General features: G+C 46.9%; 1 protein-coding gene across 8 annotated transcripts in view; it reads right to left on the reverse strand.

Moving 5' to 3' along the window:
• The window catches only part of IL21R (interleukin 21 receptor), a 35,170-nt gene extending 21,334 nt beyond the window's left edge, over positions 1–13,836 (reverse strand). Inside the window, exons 1-2 of one of the 8 annotated variants that reach the window (XM_070566516.1) lie at positions 13,594–13,702; positions 13,045–13,363 (exon numbers count right to left, since the gene is read on the reverse strand). Coding sequence is in view for 1 of the 8 variants with exons in the window: in XM_070566514.1 (XP_070422615.1) it covers positions 13,594–13,637 (44 nt within the window). In the remaining 7 variants the exon portion in view is untranslated. Of the gene's footprint in view, positions 1–3,886; positions 3,913–13,044 lie in introns of all 8 variants that reach the window. The other 7 variants (XM_070566517.1, XM_070566521.1, XM_070566515.1 and 4 more) reach the window with 7 other exon arrangements.
• Between the last annotated feature and the right edge of the window lie 5,656 nt (positions 13,837–19,492).

Below are 19,492 nucleotides of genomic sequence, written 5' to 3' on the forward strand. Positions count from 1 at the left end.
CTTACAGATCATATACTTGTTAGGGGTCTAGTACTCAGAATATTGTAAAGAACCCTTACAACTCAAGATCTACAAAACAACCTAATTTTAAAATGTGCAGAAGATTTGACTAGACCTTTCTCTAAAGAAGATATACTGATAACCAATAAACACGTGAAAAGAGGCTCATCCTCACTAGTCACTACCAAAATGCAAATAAAGATCACAATGTGGTACCACTTCACACCCACTAGATGGCTATTTTAAGAAAAGGCAAATAAACAGTATGGGTGAGGGTGTGGAGAAGTTGGAACCCTTATACTGATATGTTGCTGATGGGAATGTAAAATGGTGCAGCTGCTGTGGAAAAGTTTTGTGGTTCCTCAAAAAGTTAATGTAGTGTTACGACATGACCAAGCAATTTGACTATGATTCTATTTGTATGAAATGTCCCGACGAGGCAAATCCATAGAGACAAAATGTAAATCAGTGGTTCCAGGGGCTGGAGCTTTGCAGGGAGGGGGAATGAGCAGTGACTGCTAATGGGTCTGGGGTTTTTTGGAGTGATGAAAATGTCCTGCAGTTAAAGAGTGGTGATGGTTGCACAACTCTGTGAATATACTAAAGCCCACTTAATTGTACGCTTTAAAAGAGTGAATTTTATGGTATGTGAATTAGACCTTAATTACAAATTTTTTTAAGTGAAAGCAAAATACAGATATTTTTCAGACCAAAAAAGAAAAAAAGAAGCTGAGAGAAATTGTCACTGGTAGACCTGCATCAAAAGATATACTAAAGAGAGTTTTTTGGGCAAAAAGAAAATAATCCCAGATGGGAAGCAAAGTACTGTAGAAAGGAAGGAAGAGCAATAGAGAGTATTATAAATATAAATGAGTATTAATTGCTTAAAATAATAATACTGTCTTACTAAATTTAGACTATATGAAGAATTAAAATACATCACCATGCTCCCCTAAAAGTAAGAAGGGGTGAATAAAGTTGAAGGTCAGTGTATAGTCTGGGAAGTAATGAAAGTACTGATACAAGGTAGATGCCATATAATCAAGTATGCATGTTGTCATCTCTAAGAAAGCACTAGAGGAATTATAAGAGAAGGAATAATAGCAAACTAATATACAGGAAACATAATAAGGTATAAAACTTTGTTCTAAAAAATGGGACAAAGAAGAAGAAAAAAATGAACAAAGAATAAATGGTATGGAAGGGAAACAAATAGCACGATGGCAGACTCGACCCCAGACACACGAGCACTTTCATTAAATGTAAATGAACTGAACACTGGAATTCAAGACTTAACCTGGATATCAAAGTTTGACCTTTAAATAAAGTAAAATTGTAGGTCAATCTCTCTCATAAATATACATACAAAAATTCTAAACAAAATCTCAACAAACCAAGTATAATGATATACACAAAAGTAGATACACGTCATTATCACAGAAAGTTTATTTCAGAAATGCAAGGTTAGTTTGACATTTGAAAATCAGTAATGTATTTCACCACATTAACAATAAAAAAAGGAGATTTATATGGTAATTTAATAGGTTTGGAAAACACATTTAATAAGTTGCAACACCCATTCATGATTTTTTTAACACTCCCAGAAAACCAGGAATAGAAGGAATCTTCTTTAACCTGATAAGGAGCACAAATACACACACACACACACACATGCATACTATGTATATGCAGGTAGCATTATCCCTAATGGCCAAATTTGGAACACTCTATCCTTGAAGGCAAGAAAAAGACAAGAATGTCTTGTGCTGGATGGCCTAGTCAATGCAATAAGGCAAGAAAAATAAATAAATTTAAAAAGATTAGAAAGCTATGAGGATTGGAATGACATGAGGACGTGAAGATTGAGCACTTGACAGATAAACTGTTAGAATAATAATTGCTAAACAAAGGCACTGAATATGAGATCAATACAAAAAATCTATTGTCTTTCTAAAGATCAAAAGAATTGGCAAACCTTTAGCTAGACTAAGAAAAAAGAGAGAAGACTCAAATAACTCAGAAAAGAAAGAGAAGACAGTGCAACTGATGTCACAGAAATATAAAGAATTATAAGAGACTACTGTGAATCATTATACACCAACCAGCTTGATAATGTAGAAGAAATGGATAAACTCCTAAAAATATAACCTACCGAGACTGAATTATGAAGAAATATAAAATTTGAACAGATCTATAACTAGTAAGGAGATTGAATCAGTAATAAAATACCTCCCAACCAGATAACAGCACTGGAGAATTCTACCAAACATTTAAAGAAAAATTAATGCCAATTCTTCTCAAACCCTTCTAAAAATTGAACAGAGGAAAACGTTTCCAGACTCATTTTATGAGGCCAGCATTACCCCGATACCAAAGCCAGACAAAGAAAACACCAGACCAATATCTCTGATGAATATTGACACAAAAACCCTCAACAAGGGCCAGCCCCAGTGTCCTGGTGGTGAGGTTTGGTGCGCTCGGCTTCTGTGGCCCGGGTTTAGTTCCCAGGCACAGACCTACACCACTCCTCTGTCAGTGGCCATGCTGTGACAGTGGCTCACATGTAAAAAGAGGAAGATTGGCAGTGAATGTTAGCTCAGGGCGAATCTTCCCCAGCACACACACAAAAAAACAACCTCAACAAAATACTAGCAAACTGAATTCAACAACACATCATAAAGGATTATACACCATGACTAAGTGGGATTTAACCTTGCTGGGGCGGGGGGCAAGGATAGTTCAACATATAAAAATACGCCACATTAACAGAACAAAGAACGAAAATCACATATCATTTCAATTGATGTAGAAAATCACTTGACAAAATTCAACACCTTTTCATGATAAAGACATTCAGCAAACCAGGAATGGAAGGAAATTATCTTTAAAGGACTTAGATGAAAGCCCAGAGCTAAATGATAAAAAACTGAAATCTTTTCCTCTACGATCAGGAGCATAGCAAGAATGAACACTCTCGCCACTTCTATTTAACAGAATACTGGAAGTCCTAGCCAAAGCAATCAGGCAAGATAAAGAAATAAGACGCAGTCAAATTGGAAAGGAAAAAGTAAAATTCTCTCTTTCGCAGATGACATGAACTTATATACAGAAAACTTTAAAGATTCTACACACAAACTGTTGACTAATAAACTCAGCGAGGCAGCAGGATATAAAATTCACACTCAAAAATTTGCGTTTCTATATACTAAAAATGAAGAAGTCAAAAGGGAAATGAAGAAAACAATACCAACTACAATAGCATCAGAAAAAGTAAGATACCTAGGAATACATTTAACCAAGAAGGCAAAAAATCTTGTATACTGAAAACTACAAAACATTGCTGAACGAAATTAAAGAAAACACAAACAAATGGAAAGACATTTCATGTTCACAGATTGGAACACTTAGTGCTGTTAAAATGTCCAAAGTGATCGACAGATTCAATGCCATCTCTGTCAAAATCCCAATGGCATTTTTTGCAGAAATAGAAACAAACCATCCTAAAATTCATGTGGAATCTCAAAGGATCCCAAATAACCAAAACAATCTTGAGAAAGCACAAAGCTGGAAGCCTCACATTTACTGATTTCAAACATATTACCAAGCTACAGTAGTCAAAGTAGGTATTGGCATGAAGACAGACAAAGTAGGTATTGATGTAAAAACAGGCATAGAGGCCAACAGAACAGAGCAGAGAGCCTAAAAATAAACCTTGGGTACATAGTCCGTGATCTACAACAAGGATGCCAAGACGACCCAAAGGGGAGAGGATAGTCTCTTCAACAAATGGTTTTGGGAAAACTGAATATCCACAAGAAAAAAATATCAAGGTGGACTCATATTAAATCATATACAAAAACTAATTCAAAATTAATTAGAGACCTACCTGTAAGATCTGAAACTATAAAACTCCTAGAAGAAAACATAGGGGAAACTTCATGACATTGGGCTTGGAGGTTATTCCTTGGTTATGACACCTAAAGCACAAGCAAAAAGCAAACATAGACAAATAGAACTGCTTCAAACTTAAAAATTTCTGTGCAGCAGAGGAAATAACCAACAGAGTGAAAGGGTAACCTACAGAATGACAGAAAATATTTGCAAACCGTATACTGGATATATTCAGAATATATGAAGAACTTCTACAACTCGGGAACAAAACAAAACAAATAGCATGATTGAAAAATGGGCAAAGGACTTGAATAGCTATTTCTCCAAAGAAGATAAACGAATGGCCAATAGGTATATGAAAACATGCTCAGTATCACTAATCATCAGGGAAATGCATATCAGAAGCACAAGGAGTTATCGTTTCACACCTGATAGGGTGGCTACTATATTGGTAAGGATATGGAAAAATTGCATCTCTTGCCTAGTGTTGGTGGGATTGTAAAATGGTGCAGACGCTATGGAAAGCAGTATGGAAGTCCCTCAAAAAATTAAAAATGGAATGACCATGTAATCCAGCATCTCACTCTGGGAACATATACAAAGGAATTGAAAATAGGATCTCAAAGAGATGTTTGCACACCCACGTTTATTGCAGCGTTATTTACAATTGTCAAGATGTAGAAGGAACCTAAATTCCTCGACTGAAGAAGGGACAAAGAAAATGTCATAGATACATACAATGGAATATTATTTAGCCTTGAAAAAGGAAATCGTGTCATATGCTACAACATGAATGAACTTTGAGGACGTTATGCTGAGTGAAACAAGCCAATCACTAAAAGACATATGCTGCATGATTCCACCTCTGTGACGTGTCTAAAGTATCCAATTCACAGAAGCAGAAAGTGTAAGGATGGTTGCTAGGGGCTGGGGAGAAGGGGTCATGGGGAGTTGCTGTGCAGTGTGGATAGAACAGGCGAAATGAAAACGCTTTCGAGATCTGTTGTGTAAAACTGTGCATGTAGTTAACAATACTGTACTGTTGTGGACTATACACTTAAAAATTGTTAAAAAGGTGGGGCTGGCCCCGTGGCCGAGTGGTTAAGTTCGCGCGCTCCGCTGCAGGCGGCTCAGTGTTTCGTTGGTTCGAATCCTGGGCGCCGACGTGGCACTGCTCATCGGACCACGCTGGGGCGGCGTCCCACATGCCACAACTAGAAGAACCCACAACGAAGAATACACAGCTATGTACCGGGGGGCTTTGGGAAGAAAAAGGAAAAAATAAAATCTTTAAAAAAAAAAAATTGTTAAAAAGGTAAAAAATATCTCCTGGTTTGTGAAGTCTGAGGTTGGGATGTTCTGCTTTGGGCCACAACACCCTTTCTCATGGGAGTGGCAGAGGAAGAGGTCTTCAGACATTCCAGAAACAAAGGTGGGAAGTCTCCAGCTGGTGGTCAGTTGGAGTGGGCTGGGTTTGGACACTATTTCTCCCTCCATCTGGAACTCCAGCTTAAAAAAGTGTGTCAACAAAGTTAACAAAATGTGAGAAAAAAATCTGTCATATTTCTATACGCTAAGAGCAAACATGACATTTAAAAAATTATACAATTTATGTTAGCATAAAAAGTCAAATACCCAAGAATAACTCTAATGAAAGATGCACAAGCCCTCTACACAGAAACCTGCAAGACATTAGATAAATTAAACAAAATCTAAATAAATGGAGGGGCATACTATGCTCGTGGGTTGGAAAATTTAATATTTTAAAGATGTCCATCCTCCCCAAATTGAACTAAAGTTTTGATGAAATCCTAAGGTTCAAAAAAGCAAATGCCCTTGGGGCCGGCCTGGTGGCGCAGCAGTTAAGTGCGCACGTTCCACTTCAGCCGCCCGGGGTTCGCCGGTTCGGATCCCGGGTGCGGACATGGCACTGTTTGGCAAGCCATGCTGTGGCAGGCGTCCCACATCTAAAGTAGAGGAAGATGGGCACAGATGTTAGCTCAGGGCCAGTCTTCCTCAGCAAAAAGAGGAGGATTGGAGGCAGACGTTAGCTCAGGGCTAATCCTCCTCCTCCAAAAAAAATAATAATAATAAATTTTTTAAAAAATCCACTGGGGATTTTTTTTTGGTGGAAAATGACAAGCTGATTCTAAAAGTTATATAGAAATGCAAAGGGCAGAGAAAAGTTTAGGCAATCTTGAAGAATAATGTGGCATTGTTGCAAGGAAAAACAAACTGGCCAATGGAAAAGAACAGAGAACCCAGAAACAGACTCACATATATAGCCACTTGATTTTCAACAAAGGCACCACAGCAAAGCTCTGGGGAAATTGTGGTTAAAAAAAATGATGGTAGATTAATTGGATATTCATATGGAAAAAAACAAACCTTGACCCTCGGCCTCACATCATACATAAAAATGAATTCTGGGTAGATCATAGACCTAAATGTGAGAGGAAAACAATAAAGCATCTAGAAAATAACATAGGATCATATTTTCATGGCCTGAGGGCAGCCAACACTTCTTAAGCAGCACACAGAAAGCTCTAGCCAAAAAGAAAAAGATTTGACAAATTGGACCTCGCTAAAGTAAAGAATTTTTGTCCGTGAAAATATTCCATTAAAGGGCTGGCCTGTGGCTGAGTGGTTAAAGTTCTGCATGCTCTACTTTGGTGGCCCGGGTTCACAGGTTCAGAGCCAGGGCACGTTCCTACTCCACTCATCAGCCATGCTGTGGAGGCGTCCAACACACGAAGTAGAGGAAGATTGGCACGGATATTAGCTCAGGGCTAATCTTCCTCAAGCAAAAAAAAAAAGAGAGAGAGAGAAAGCTTGACAATGGATGTTAGCTAGGTCAAATCTTCCTCAGCAAAAAAAAAAAAAAATTCTATTAAGGGAATGGAAAAGAAAATGACGTGGGAGGAGATTATATCTATTTATATCTGTATCTATCTGTATATAGTTTCTTTTATATAATTATATATAATTTATACATTTTTGTTTTATAAATAATATATAATATATTATGTATATATATATCTGTATCCAGAATATATAACTTCTAAAAAATGATAATAAATAACAGCACTCAATTTTTTAAAAAAGCTTAAACAAAAAGCTTAAACAGATACTTCACAGAAGAAGACATCCAAATGGCCAATAAGCATACTCAAAGGTGCTCCAAACCACTACTCACAAGGAATTGCAAATGTACCCCCCACAACTCCACACAGCGATTGTGTGGTCACATGAACCAGAATGGCTAAAATGAAAAAAGAAGTCCGAACTCTGGAAAGGACACGGCGCGACCAAACCACTCGAGCTCTGCTCAGTTTTCAGGCACACGTGTAAATAGTCCAACCACTTTAGAAAGCTTCTGCTGCACGGGAGAGCCAGCAATTGCATCTCTAGATCGTGCATCAAGGAGAGGTGCCTACGAACGCGCACGCAGACATGTGCCAGTGTGCTCAGAGCAGCGCTGTTCACAACCCCCCAACTGGAAAGAACCTGAGTGCTTGGTCTCCCTGTGCCTCCTTTCCCTCACTGAGGATTCGGGAATGAGACCCGTCTAGTTCCTCAAGTTGGTCATCATGGCAAGTGACCCAGGTGGAGAGGGGTTGAAAGTGAAAGGTGGGGTCGCAGTGAAAGTAAAATGGCCCGTTTCCCGTGGGGACCAAGAAAAACTGAGGAGGGTGGAGAGGGACTCCCCAGTAGTGCCAGAAACAAGCGCCAACAAGTCACCAGAAGGGGAAGTGTCGAGACTGAGGGACTTCCCGAGAAGGAACACGGAAGAAAGGGCTCCTAGGTTATCCCTGGTCCTCAAGGACTCTGTCCACTTGCCCTCCTGCTGGCCTCCTGCCAGACCTCCGTCCTCCTGCTGTGGCCCGTCCACCCCTGTCCTCGCTCCCCCAACGTCCCCCCGTGACTCCCCATTGCCCTTCAGAAGACCCCAAATTCCTCAGCCCAGCGTTCAAGAGCTTTCCTGATCTGCCCCGCAGAGTTCATCCTGGACGACAGGTCCCCAGATTCCCGCAGCTCCACCAACATCCCCATTCATCAGGCTTCCACGCCTTCGCACGTGCTCTTGCAGCCGCCGGAACTCGCCCCCCTCCCCAGCAGACTGTCAGCCTCCTACTCAGGCCTCAAAATCCGGTCCAGTGTCAGCTCCTCTGTAGATCTTTGACCTCTCCAAGGGATGTGAGTCAGTCTTTCCTCTGGGGTCCATCCCTCCACCAGAGCACACTTCTCATGGGGTTTTAGCAACATTCTGAGCATATCTAGGCAGGAACCGTGTGTTTCTTGGTCACTGCTGGATGGCCAGTGGCTAACCAGTGCCTGACGCACAGCAGGTACTCAAAACATTGGTTACATAAGCGGCTAAATGAAAGAGAGCGCTGTCTATCATAATGGATTTTGAAGCTCACTCTCAGCGTTAAGACCTATCTAGACTGTACGCTCCAGCGTTAAACCTTAGTTCTTAACTCCCCTTTCTTAAATTCAGCGCATTGAGGATCCTTATCAACTTGATAAGGATAAAAGCTGCAATGCTCCAACTTCTTCCCCGACCTCAGAGCCTTTGCACATGTCATTCCCTCTGCCTGAGACACTTTTCCTCCTGCTTCTTTGCTTCCTTGTCCTCAGGCTGCAGCCTCAATGTTGCCTCCTCAAAGAAGCAACCCACTGTCTGGAACGTTCTCCCCTGTAGCCCTCTGCAGCCCCTTGTTTGTCTCCTGCCCAGCAAATGTAACGTTAGGGTTAGTTTAGTGAGTGTGCCTGTTTTGGGGTTTGTGACCTGTCGCTGTCCTGGAGCATAAGCCCCCAGAGATTAGAAAAGCTGTCTATTCGTTCACCACAGTATCCCCAGCGCATAGAATGGGGTGTGTACGCAGTAGGCGCTCAGCAAGTGGCAGAGGAAGAATGGGGAGTGGATGAATGGGGCTCGGAATCACTGCATCCAGTCATACAGGAGCGGGTCCTGACGCAGTCCTGAGAGGTCTCGGTTTCCCTTTCTGCCCCTTCGCTGTCCCCAGGAACTTCCCCCCACCCCGGGCCATACCCTCAGCTCCCAGGCTCTGAGTGATCATGACTGCTGTCATCAGAGTAGTAACAAGGAACTTTCAGAGAGGGATAGCGGGCTGCCCGGGGTCACGCAGCGAATTCTCACTGAAGCAGAGCTCTCAGGCTGGGGAGGAACCAGCCTGGTGGCCCCAGATCTGAAAGGAGGCTCTGTCACTTGCTCATGGCAGGACCCTGGGCTCATCTCTCCCTTTCTCTGAGCCTCAGTTTCCCTCATCTGTGGGACAGGCGTGGTGCCTCCGTGGCTGAGGGAGTGTGAGGCAGGTGCTGGACACACTGTAGGTGTGTGGGTGGTGGTAGTTGCTCTATGAGTGTGTATATATATTTTTTTCTTTTCTTTTTGCCAGTGGTGAGGGATGGGTCGTGGGTGTCTGAGGACAGCTGTGCTAGGACCGTGGGGCTATAACTTAGTCAGTAGGAGCTGAACCTGAGGGGAAGGGTCTGTCCCTTCACAGCCTGTGCAACCTCTGAGCCTGTGGAAGCTCTCCGTCTTCCTCCCTCCCAGCTGAGCCATGAGCCCGGTCCATGCAGCCTCTCCTAGCCTGAACAGCCTTTCTCTACCGGAACGTCTTCGAGCTGTGCAACCTCTCCTAGCTGAGGAGCATGTCTCACCCCCAGCAACCTCTCCCTGCCTGTGCAGTACCTATCTGCCCTGCAGTCTCCACTGTGCTGGGCAACCTCGCCCAGACTGTGCAACCTCTCTCAGCTCCTGTAGTCACACCTCGCTTTAGCTCCATTTCCCCCAGACCAGGGCGGGCTGGTTGTAAGGTGGAGAAAGAAAAGATGCTTTAAACCACCACTGCTTGACGCCAGGAGGTGGGGGTTGGGGCAGGGCTGGCAACCCGTCCTTTATCCCCTCTTTTCCCAGCAAGCCCCCACCAGCCTGCCCTTGCTCTGGCCAAAAGTAGACTGACCGTGACTGATTTGAACTGGAGAAAGTTTGCAGGCCCTGTCCCAGTCTACATCATCAAGCCCTCTTGGCAGATGAGGAAAGAGAGGCCCAGAGAGGCCCAGAGCCGTGCCCTTGGTCACACAGCAAGGAGTGTCCAGGGCCTGAGCAGGGAGCTAGGCTGGTGCACTTGCTCCACCTCCCTGGGGACAGTTATTTGGGTGGCCAGATTCTCCCTGGGGGCTGTGGTTCCAGCAGGCTAGGTCCCTGCTGCAGGTGTCCTGGCCATTCGGGGGCCCTCCATGGGGCCCCTGCCCACACCCTGGGGAATATTCTCAGGTCCTTTCAGAAGTTCCAAGTTTACTCAGAGCTCTCATTTGAGCTGTCGTAAAAAGTCCCTTTGGCCAGGCGCCAGGGCGAGGAGTGGGGGCGGTGGCACCTGTGAGCAGTGGGTGGGGGTAGGGCTCCTCCCGTTCCCCCTCCCTCACCCCTCAGGTCTGGGGGTCACTGGAGGGCAGGGAAGGGAGAAGCGTGTGAGGAAGGGGCTGGGGCAGAGACCCTCCTCCTAGAGGAAGTGTTCTTCCCTCTCCTCGGGGCGTCCTTCCCTCTGCTCGCAGACGACTCCCTGGGTGACCTCAGAAAGCCCCCACCACTCTCCGAGCCTCGGTTTCCCCCTCTGTGAAAGGGAAAGTAGAATTCTCATGAGAGCTATCATTTACTGAGGGCTTAGTATAACAAGATGATTGTTGTAATCATCTCAGTAATATTTAAAGTAAAACATAACAGCTCCTATTTCTCGTGAGCCCCTGCTAGGCTCTCTTCCCCTCCTCATCCCACTGGCTCTGTCTGTCTGGGCACCACTGAATCCCCAGGACCTCGGACAGTGCCTGACGAGATAAATAGATGCTGAATAAAACCTCACAACAGATCTGAGATAGGCATCCTTATTTCCACACTAGAGATGAAGAAACTGAAGTTCAGAGAGGTTAAGTGGCTTCCTCAACGCCACTCAGTACTAACTGGTGGAGCTGGGACTTGAACCTAGGTCTGGTTGATTCCAAAGCCCCCAATTACAGGTGATAGTGTGGGTAAGCTGGCTCCCGTGTCCCCCAGCTGACCATGGAGACTGTCCAGCAGTGTGGAGAGGGGCCAGGGCTGTCACTCCTGCCTGCGGGGCTCTGAAGGCGCTGGCTCCCTCCCTGGCTGTGGAAGGATGCCTTCGTGCCTTTCTTCCATTCATTTATCAGGCGCCAGGGAGGTCTTGATGCTGCAGTGAACCTGGTGCCCGCCATAGCTTCTGGTGGCCTGCCCTCCTCTTTCCATCTTCTCTTGAACGGGCCTCCTCCTCCAGCATGCCCCCGCCCGCTGCCCACCAGCCCCTCACAGGCTCCAGCCCTTTCACTTCCTCGCCAGGCGGGTGGGAGCCTGCAGCGTCTAGGGCTCAGCCTTGTCTTGTTTACCCCACCCCTCCAGGCCCTGGATCCCGACCACCTCCTAACAGACCTGCTCTTCGTTTGCTCCACTGTGGGACTGTGAGGATTCAGACACCCGGTCAGGTGTGGGATGGGCAGGGCCAGGGCTTCTGCTGAACCCACCACAGGGAGCAGGTGATCAGGGCCACCCCTCTGGGTGATCCCATGCCCCTCTTAGAAGGTGCCCCAGGGCTAGGAGTCTTGCTTTTATACTATCCTGTCCAGCAGGTTGTAGCCTTGCCATCGAACAGACTGGGGGTCCAACCCCAGCTCAGCAACCTCCCGTCGCAGTTGACCTGGGACAAGCTCCTCCCCACTGAGCATCAGTCTCCTCGTCTGTGCAAGGGGCTGAATGGGGCCACCAGCCTCATCTGGTGTCGGAGGATCATGAGAGACCCGTGAGCGCCAGCAGCATGCTGAGGGCTGGCGCCAGGAGGACCAGAACCCAGGGGCCTGAGGGGAGCAGGGCTGCCGGTGCCCCAGCGTGTTCCTGCACCTTCTAGAGCTCTTGGAGACTGGCCCTGCTCCTCCACAGGCTCCAGGCTCCTCACGACGCAAACTCCCTTCCAGGGCAGGCCTCCGGCCAGCAGCTTTCATATGTTCTCACGGCCGGCCGGCCCCACGGAGGATGGAGCTGTCCTCTTCCCCATTTTACAGATGAGAGACCAAGGCTCCACGAGGCGAGAAGCACAGAGGCTTGCCCCAGCTCACCCAGCTAAGAGGTCTCGTGGCTGAGTGTTGAACTCATCAGGTTTTCCCCCACTCTGCCATGTGCTTCTAAAAGCCCCGAGCTTCCCCTCAGGGGAACGCAGATGTCTGCCCGGGAGCAGCCCCTGACTTGTAATGCCCGCCTGCCCTGGGTCCTCTGTTCCCGCTAAGCATCAACTTGCCGTTCCTTCCGCAAGTTCCCACTCCCGGCATTCACTCACCTCGCTCCCCTGCCAGGAATGTGTCTGCCTGTTCCTTCCTATGCCCTCTTTTTCACACATCAAAATTCAACCCATCCTTCAAGTCTCAGCCTCCTCCAACCTCACATACACCCTCTCCTCCACGAGCACACAGGACTGGCTTGCCTCTCGCCATCGGTCCATCCCCTGTGCTTTCATGAGAAAGACGAGGAGACAGCCTGTGGAGGGCAGGACCAGCTTCTGAGTCACTTGCTCACCCTGCCACGTACTGGTTGAGTCACCTTGGGAAAAATCACTCTACCTCTGGGAGCCTCAGTTCCTTATCTGTGAAATGGGCACACCAGCCCCTGTTTTGAAGGATTAGATGAAATAAAGGAGATAAAACATAGAACCTAGCACAAAGTTGATGTCCGCCCCCCCGCAAACGGGCCCTCTAGAAGCATCACATGGTCACATCCATGCCCATCCCTGCCCGGCACGGCTGCCCAGATCCCCGGTGACTATCGCATCATTTTCTGTCTGGAATCAATTTGCCCTCCCAGCCCCCTGCCTTTTGGAGGCTGGTTTCCACAGCCAGCACATGGGGTCATCTCAGTCATGCCCCTGCCTTTGCACCCCCGGGGCTGCTGCAGACCTGAGGAAAAGCACACCAGTCGTCCCGAGCTGGGCTGACCCAGAGACTCCAGCCCCAGCTCTGCTGGCCCCGCTGCCTCGGCTGTGACGAGGCAAGGACCCCTCCACGCCCTCCCACCTGGGGCAGAGGAGGAGCCCCGGCCCCCGTGGATGACGGTGCCTGGAGTCAAGCTACCTGCTGTTCCAGCTGCTCCCTCAGAAATCCATTCCATGTGCGCGGGGCAGTCTCTCGGACTCCAAGGCTGTGGCTGGGCTCAGCGTCGGGTGGGAGATGTGGCGGGACGGGGACAGGCAGAGGTCTGGGCTGGGAAGCTACAACCTGCCCCGAGTCACCCACCAGACAAGCCTATGACCTGTCACCCTGACAGTCAGCAGCCGGGCTCCAGGCAGGCGGTCCTCACAGAGCCAGGAGGACGCACAGGCAACGGTCAGTCACGTCCCAGAGAGGTCACACACGGACAGAAGACGGAGATTGAGGGGCAGGGACTGATCAGCTGTACCAGGGATGGACAGACAGCAGACAAGGGCTGGTCAGGCAGGCGGGCAGACACGAGAAGTCAAGCAGACAGGCAGGTGGCCAGCCAGGCAGACACACTGAGAGACAGACAGACCAGCAGACAGAAAGACAGAAAGACAGGCAGGCAGGCAGACAGAGAGCTGCGTGGCTGTCAGTCCCACTCAGGGAGAAGCAGGCAGGCAGTCGGACCCCAAGCCCATCGCTCACTTGGCAGAGACGCCAGTAGGTCTGGGAGAGGTGGCGGCTGCCATCCTGGCCCCAGCCGCGTGTACAGGGTGGGGAGGAAGAGGAGGATGTGGTGAGCAGCTCCCGCAGCCCCGCCCACAGGGCAGAGCGCTCCTCCCCGGAGCGAGCGAGAAAGAGGTGGGAGGGCGCCGGCCCCCTGGCGGGGCCCACTGCTGCCAAAGGTCACCTGCGAGGCAGACATTTGGGGCCACCAGGGTGACGTCTGCCTCTTGAGGACGGGTGACATCATCCCCGCAGGCCTCACGGTCATAACCTGTGTAGGACGGCCGTGAACCAACGCTTCTCACAGATGTGGACACTGAGGCTCAGAGGGGGGCAGAGGTGGCATAAGTGGACCCAGGAGGCCGCCGGGGGCTGAACCCGGCTCTCAGCTCCCAGAGAAGACTGAGGGCCCAGGGCCAGAGACTTGCCCCCAGCCCCTGGAGAGCTAGTGGCAGTGAGCCCACCACAGGAAACTGGCCTGCTCCACTCATTCACACGGCCTGCCTGGCCCAGGAGGGGGTCTCAGTTTGGGACCCCCTTCCAGACTCCTCTGCCCCCGTTTCCTTTGGATTCAGCTTCCTGCTGCCGTGCTGCAGGGAGCAAGACCCTGTCTCCAGGTGTCCTGGAGAAGAGAGTTCCTCGGGCATGTGGCATCACCTCTCTGAGTGCCTCGCTTTGCCCATCTGTCAAATGGGGACACCCGGCCACGAGGGAGAGGGCAGCCATGAACACATGGGAACTCAGAAAGAAAATAGAGAAAAGAAATTCTCAAGAGAATTTTCATCTTGCTGACAAGCCGGGGGCCCAGGAAAGGGTCAGATGTCTCTGGCAGATGCTTAAGAAGCCAGGAGACAAAATCCAGCAAAGTCACCCCCAGCAGCGTCAAGAGAAGAGCAAGAAAACTATCTCAGTTGCTGCAGTTACGGGCTGTCCTTCATTTTTGGGGACCTACAGGATTTCATTTGATTCCACAGACTCGGGGAGGCAGATAAGACTATTTCCATTTACAGTTGGAGGAACCAAGGCCCCGCGGAAGTAGAAGTGACATGGCTGAGATTTGAACCTGGGCAGGTCTGATTCCTAAGCTGCCCCAGGCTGTGGAAATGGGCCCAGACTGGGATAAAAAGTTACCCTCGCTTGGGGCTATTTGGGGCTGTCTGGATGACACAGGTCGGCTCAAACACAGGCCCTTTCTCCCCGGCTGACTCACTTTTGGGAAACAATTTGCAGCTAACCCACATGACCGCTCCAGAGAAAAAGAGAAAGCGTCTGTTATTGATTTTTTTTTTCTGTTTTTTTTCTTCTGGCTGTTTTTGAGGAACTTGGTTCAAATTCCCCTGTGACTGATTTGAAGGATGTTTGCTATGTAGAAAGGCTCTCTTCCCCAACGTCGAAACACCTCGCGTTCTCTGGAGAGCGCATCTGGGCAGGAAGGCAGCTTTTCTCTTTCTTTCTCTTATCTTCAAGGTGAGCTTCCTGACGCTATGTATCAGAAATTTGCTGTGGTTGAAACATCAAGAGAAAAAAGAGCTAAAAAAGAGCAACTATTTGCTGAGAGCTTCCTCTGTGCCAGGGTGTTAACGAGTTTAAAGGTGCATCGTCTCATTTAAACCTCAAAATAACCCGAGAAGATAGTTACCATTATTATCATCATCATTTCTATGTTATAGATAGGGAAACTGAGGCTCAGAGAGGTTAAGCAACTTGTCCAAGGTCACACAGCTGGTGAGTGGCAGAGTTGGGATTAGGACTCAATTATTTGCGCTCCTGAGCTTAGATGCTCGATGACTTGCTTCACTGCTTCTGGATGTATGTTAACACAGGGTATTCAACACCTCCTCCCTCCCTCCCGTCTACCTCCTCCCCCTTCTTCCCTCCACCTACCCACTCACCCATCTACCGCTCACGCGTTCTCCTGTTTGCCTGCCCGCCCACCCATCCATTCTCTCCTTCCGGCCTCTTCCCACCAGCGCTGAGCAGGCCTTTGGCTAGGCAGCGGGATTCCGGCAGAAACGTGCGCAGTGACAGACCGCATGGAGCCTGCGTTCTGGTGGGGAGAGACAGACGAAAAGACAAAAAGACGTAACGGACAAAAGAAATGCAAATTGTACTGTCTCAGAAAACTGATGAGAGGTCAAGGTGGCGACGTTTAGGGGCACACTGGATGAGAAGGACCCAGCCACAGGGGACACATTTCAGGCAGAAGGAACTGCAAGTGCAAAGGCCCTGAGGTGGGAAGGAACGTGACTCCCTGCAGGAACTTGTGTCGGAATAGAGTGAGCGAGCAAGGGAACGCCAGGAGGGGGACGTCACATGCGGCACACACCATGTGGGATCTTGCAGGACGGCACGAGGAGGGTAGACTTGGTTCCAAGGGAAATTGGAAGTCATTTGAGGTTTCCGTCAAAGGAGTGGCTTAATCCAATTTACATTTTCAAGAGGTGCTCAGGCCAGGTCTTCAGAAGTGGTGGGACACAGACGGGCCACTTAACCCCTTGTGTAAAAAGTAGACGCTTTTGGAGGTGGAAATGAACAGCTGCCACATCCCTTGGCATGAACTTGAGTCCCTCCGAAGCGGATCTGTGCGGACAGAAGGATCGGGGGCACTTTAGGTCTGTGCGCAGCTCTGGAGGGTGGCCCCCGAGGTCTGGGAGGAAGGGTGGAACAGAATCTCTCAGCACCCTCTCAACAACCCTCAGTATTCGGAGCTGGTCAATGGGCAGGAAGTGGTTAAATTTGCATTTCAGCCAAGGGGCCTACTGGGAAAAAAATCATTAAGACAACCCCTCCTTCCACTCATTTCCTCTTTTTTATTTTAACAGTTTTATTGAGGTATAATTTACATAGCATAAAATTTAGCCATTGTGAGTACACAAGTCAATGATTTTGAGTAAGTTTACTGACTTATGCAACCATCACCACGATGTAATTCTGGGGCATGTCCGAACATCCCTCAGACCTGCGTGATGCTGATCCACCCCGCTCCCGGCCCGACTCATCTCCTTACTGTCTCTGCTGACTCTTCTTTTTCTGGGCATTTCGTAGGAACTGAATCCTACAACATGTGGTCTTGGTGTCTGTCTCTTTTACCCAGCAGAATGTGTCTGTGCATCACCCAGGTGCAGCATGCATTTCACTCATTTTTGTTGTCGAATTTCCGTTGCACGGACACACAGCATTTGGTCTGTGCATTCCTCAGCTGGTGGACCTTTGGATTGCGTTCACCCCGTCTTTATTACAAATAAGGCTGCTATGAACATTTCCAGGCACATCTTTGTGCAGACAGGTATTTTCAAATCTTTTGGGTACACACCCAGGAGTGGATCGCTGGGTCATGTGGAAATTCTATGTTTAACTTATTGAAGAGCTGACGAACTGTTTTCCGCAGCAGCTATACCATTTTACATTACCGCCAGCAACGTACAGAAATTCCAATTTCCGCACATCCTCGCCAGCACCTTATATTTTCCTTTTTTTTTTTTTTTTAAAGATTGGCACCTGAGCTAACAACTGCTGCCAATCTTCTTCTTCTTCTTTTTTTCCCCTGCTTTTTCTCCCCAAATCCCCCCAGTACATAGTTGCGTATTTCAGTTGTGGTTCCTTCTAGTTGTGGCATGTGGGACGCCCCCTCAGCATGGTCTGATGAGCGGTGCCATGTCCACGCCCAGGATTCAAACTGGTGAAACCCTGGGCCACTGAAGCAGAGCACGCGAACTTAACCACTCGGCCACTGGGCAGGCCCCCCTTTTTTCTTTTACTCTATCCATCTCAGTGGGTGTAAAGTGGTACCTCAGTGTGGTTTTGCTTTGCATTCCCCTAATGGCTAATGACGTTGCACATCTTTTCATGTGCCTGGTAGTTGTTTGTATATCTTCTTTGGAGAAATGTCTATTCAACTCCTTTGCTCATTTTTAAATTGGGTTGTGCCATAGACTATAGCAATAGAATGTTTGTGGTTTGTATCCCCCGCAAATCGTATGTTGAAATCCTAACCCCCACTGTGATGGCATTAGGAGGTGGGGCCTCTAAGAGGTCATGAGGGCAGAGGTTTCATGAAAAGGATTCGTGCCCTTTTAAAAGAGACCTCAGAGAGATAACTTGCCCCTTCCACCATGTGAGGAGACGGCGGTCTATGAACCAATAAGTGGGCTCTCACCAGACATCCAATCTGCCAGTGCTTTGATCTTGGACTTCCAGCCTCCAGAACTGTGAGAAATAGTTTCTGTTGTTTATAAGCCACCTAGTCTACTGCATTTTGTTATAGCACTCTGAACGGACTAATACAGGTTATTTGTCACTTTGTTGTTGAATTGTAAGAGTTCTTTATATATTTTGGATACTAGACCCTTATCAGATATAGGATTTGCAAATATTTTCTCTCATTCTGTGAGTCATCTTTTCACTTTCTTGATAGTGTCCTTTGATGAACAGAAGCTTTTAATTTTTATGAAGTACAATTTATCTCTTTTTCCTGTTGTTGCTCATGCTTTTGGTGTCATATCTAAGAATCCACGGTCAAATCTAAAGTCATGAAGATTTACCCGATGTCTTGTTCTAAGAGTTTTCTTGTGTTAGCTCTTATAGTTAGGTCTCTGATCCATTTTATATTAATTTCTGTATATGATGTAAGATAAGGGTCCAACTCCATCCTTTGGAATGTAGATATCCAGTTGTCTCAGCACCATTTGTTAAAGAGACTATTCTTTCCCCGTCGAGTTGTCTTGGCGTCCTTGTCGAAAATCATTGACCATGCGTGCGTGGGTTTGTTTACGGACTTTCAATTTGATTCTGTTGATCTCTGTGTCTATCCTTGTGCTGGAATCACACTATTTTGACTACTGTAGATTTGCAGTAAGTTTTGAAATTGAGAGTTTGAATGTCCAACTCTGTTGTTCTTTTTAAAGATTCTTTTGGCCATTGTGAGTCACTTACATTTCCTTATGAATTTTAAGATCAATTTTTCTATTTCTTAAAAGACAAAAGGCTGTCGGGATTTTGATGGGGATGGCGTTGAATCTGTAGGTTGCTTTGAGGAGTATGCCATCTTAACAGTGTTAATTGTTCCATTACACGAGCAGGGGGTGTTTTCTCGTTTATTTAGATCTTTATCTCCTTTCAGCAATGTTTTGTGGTTCCCAGTGTATAAGTCTTTCCCCTCCTTGGTTAAATCTATTCCTAAGTATCTTATTCTTTTTGATGCTATTGCATAAGGAATTGCTTTCTTAATTTCCTTTTTGTATTGTTCATTGCTAATGAACAACATTGCTAAATACGACTCACTTTTGCATGTTGATCTTGTATCCTGCCCTTTTGTTCAACTTGTTTATTAGCTCTAATAATTTCTTTGTGGATTCTTAAAGATTTTCTAGATAAAGTATTATATCATCTATAAACAGAGGTAGTTTTACTTCTTTCTTTGCCATTTCTTTTATTTCTTTTTCTTGCTGAATTTCTCTGGCTAGAACTTTCAGCACCATGTTGAACAGCAGTGGCGAAAGCAGGCATCCTCGTTCCTGATCTCAGGGGCAGGCTTTCAGTCTGTCACCCGTTGCGTGTGCTGTTAGCGACGAGTTCTTCATACACGGCCTTTCCCATGCTGAGGGATTTCCTTTCCATTCCTAGTTTGCTAAGTGTTTTTATCCTGAAAGAGTGTTGAAATTTGTCAAATGCTTTTTCTGCCTCAGTTGAGATGACCTGTGTTTTTTCCCTTCATTTTATTAGTATGGTGCACCACATGGATTAATCTTCTCATGCTGAACCACCCTTGCACTCCTGGGATAAATCCTACCTGGTGATGGTGTACAATCCTTTTAAGATGTGACAGGATTCAGTTTGCTGATATTTTGTTGAGGGTTTTGCATCTATATCCATAAAGGAT

Source organism: Equus przewalskii, chromosome 12 (assembly GCF_037783145.1).
Source record: "Equus przewalskii isolate Varuska chromosome 12, EquPr2, whole genome shotgun sequence".
NCBI classification, from domain to species: domain Eukaryota; kingdom Metazoa; phylum Chordata; class Mammalia; order Perissodactyla; family Equidae; genus Equus; species Equus przewalskii.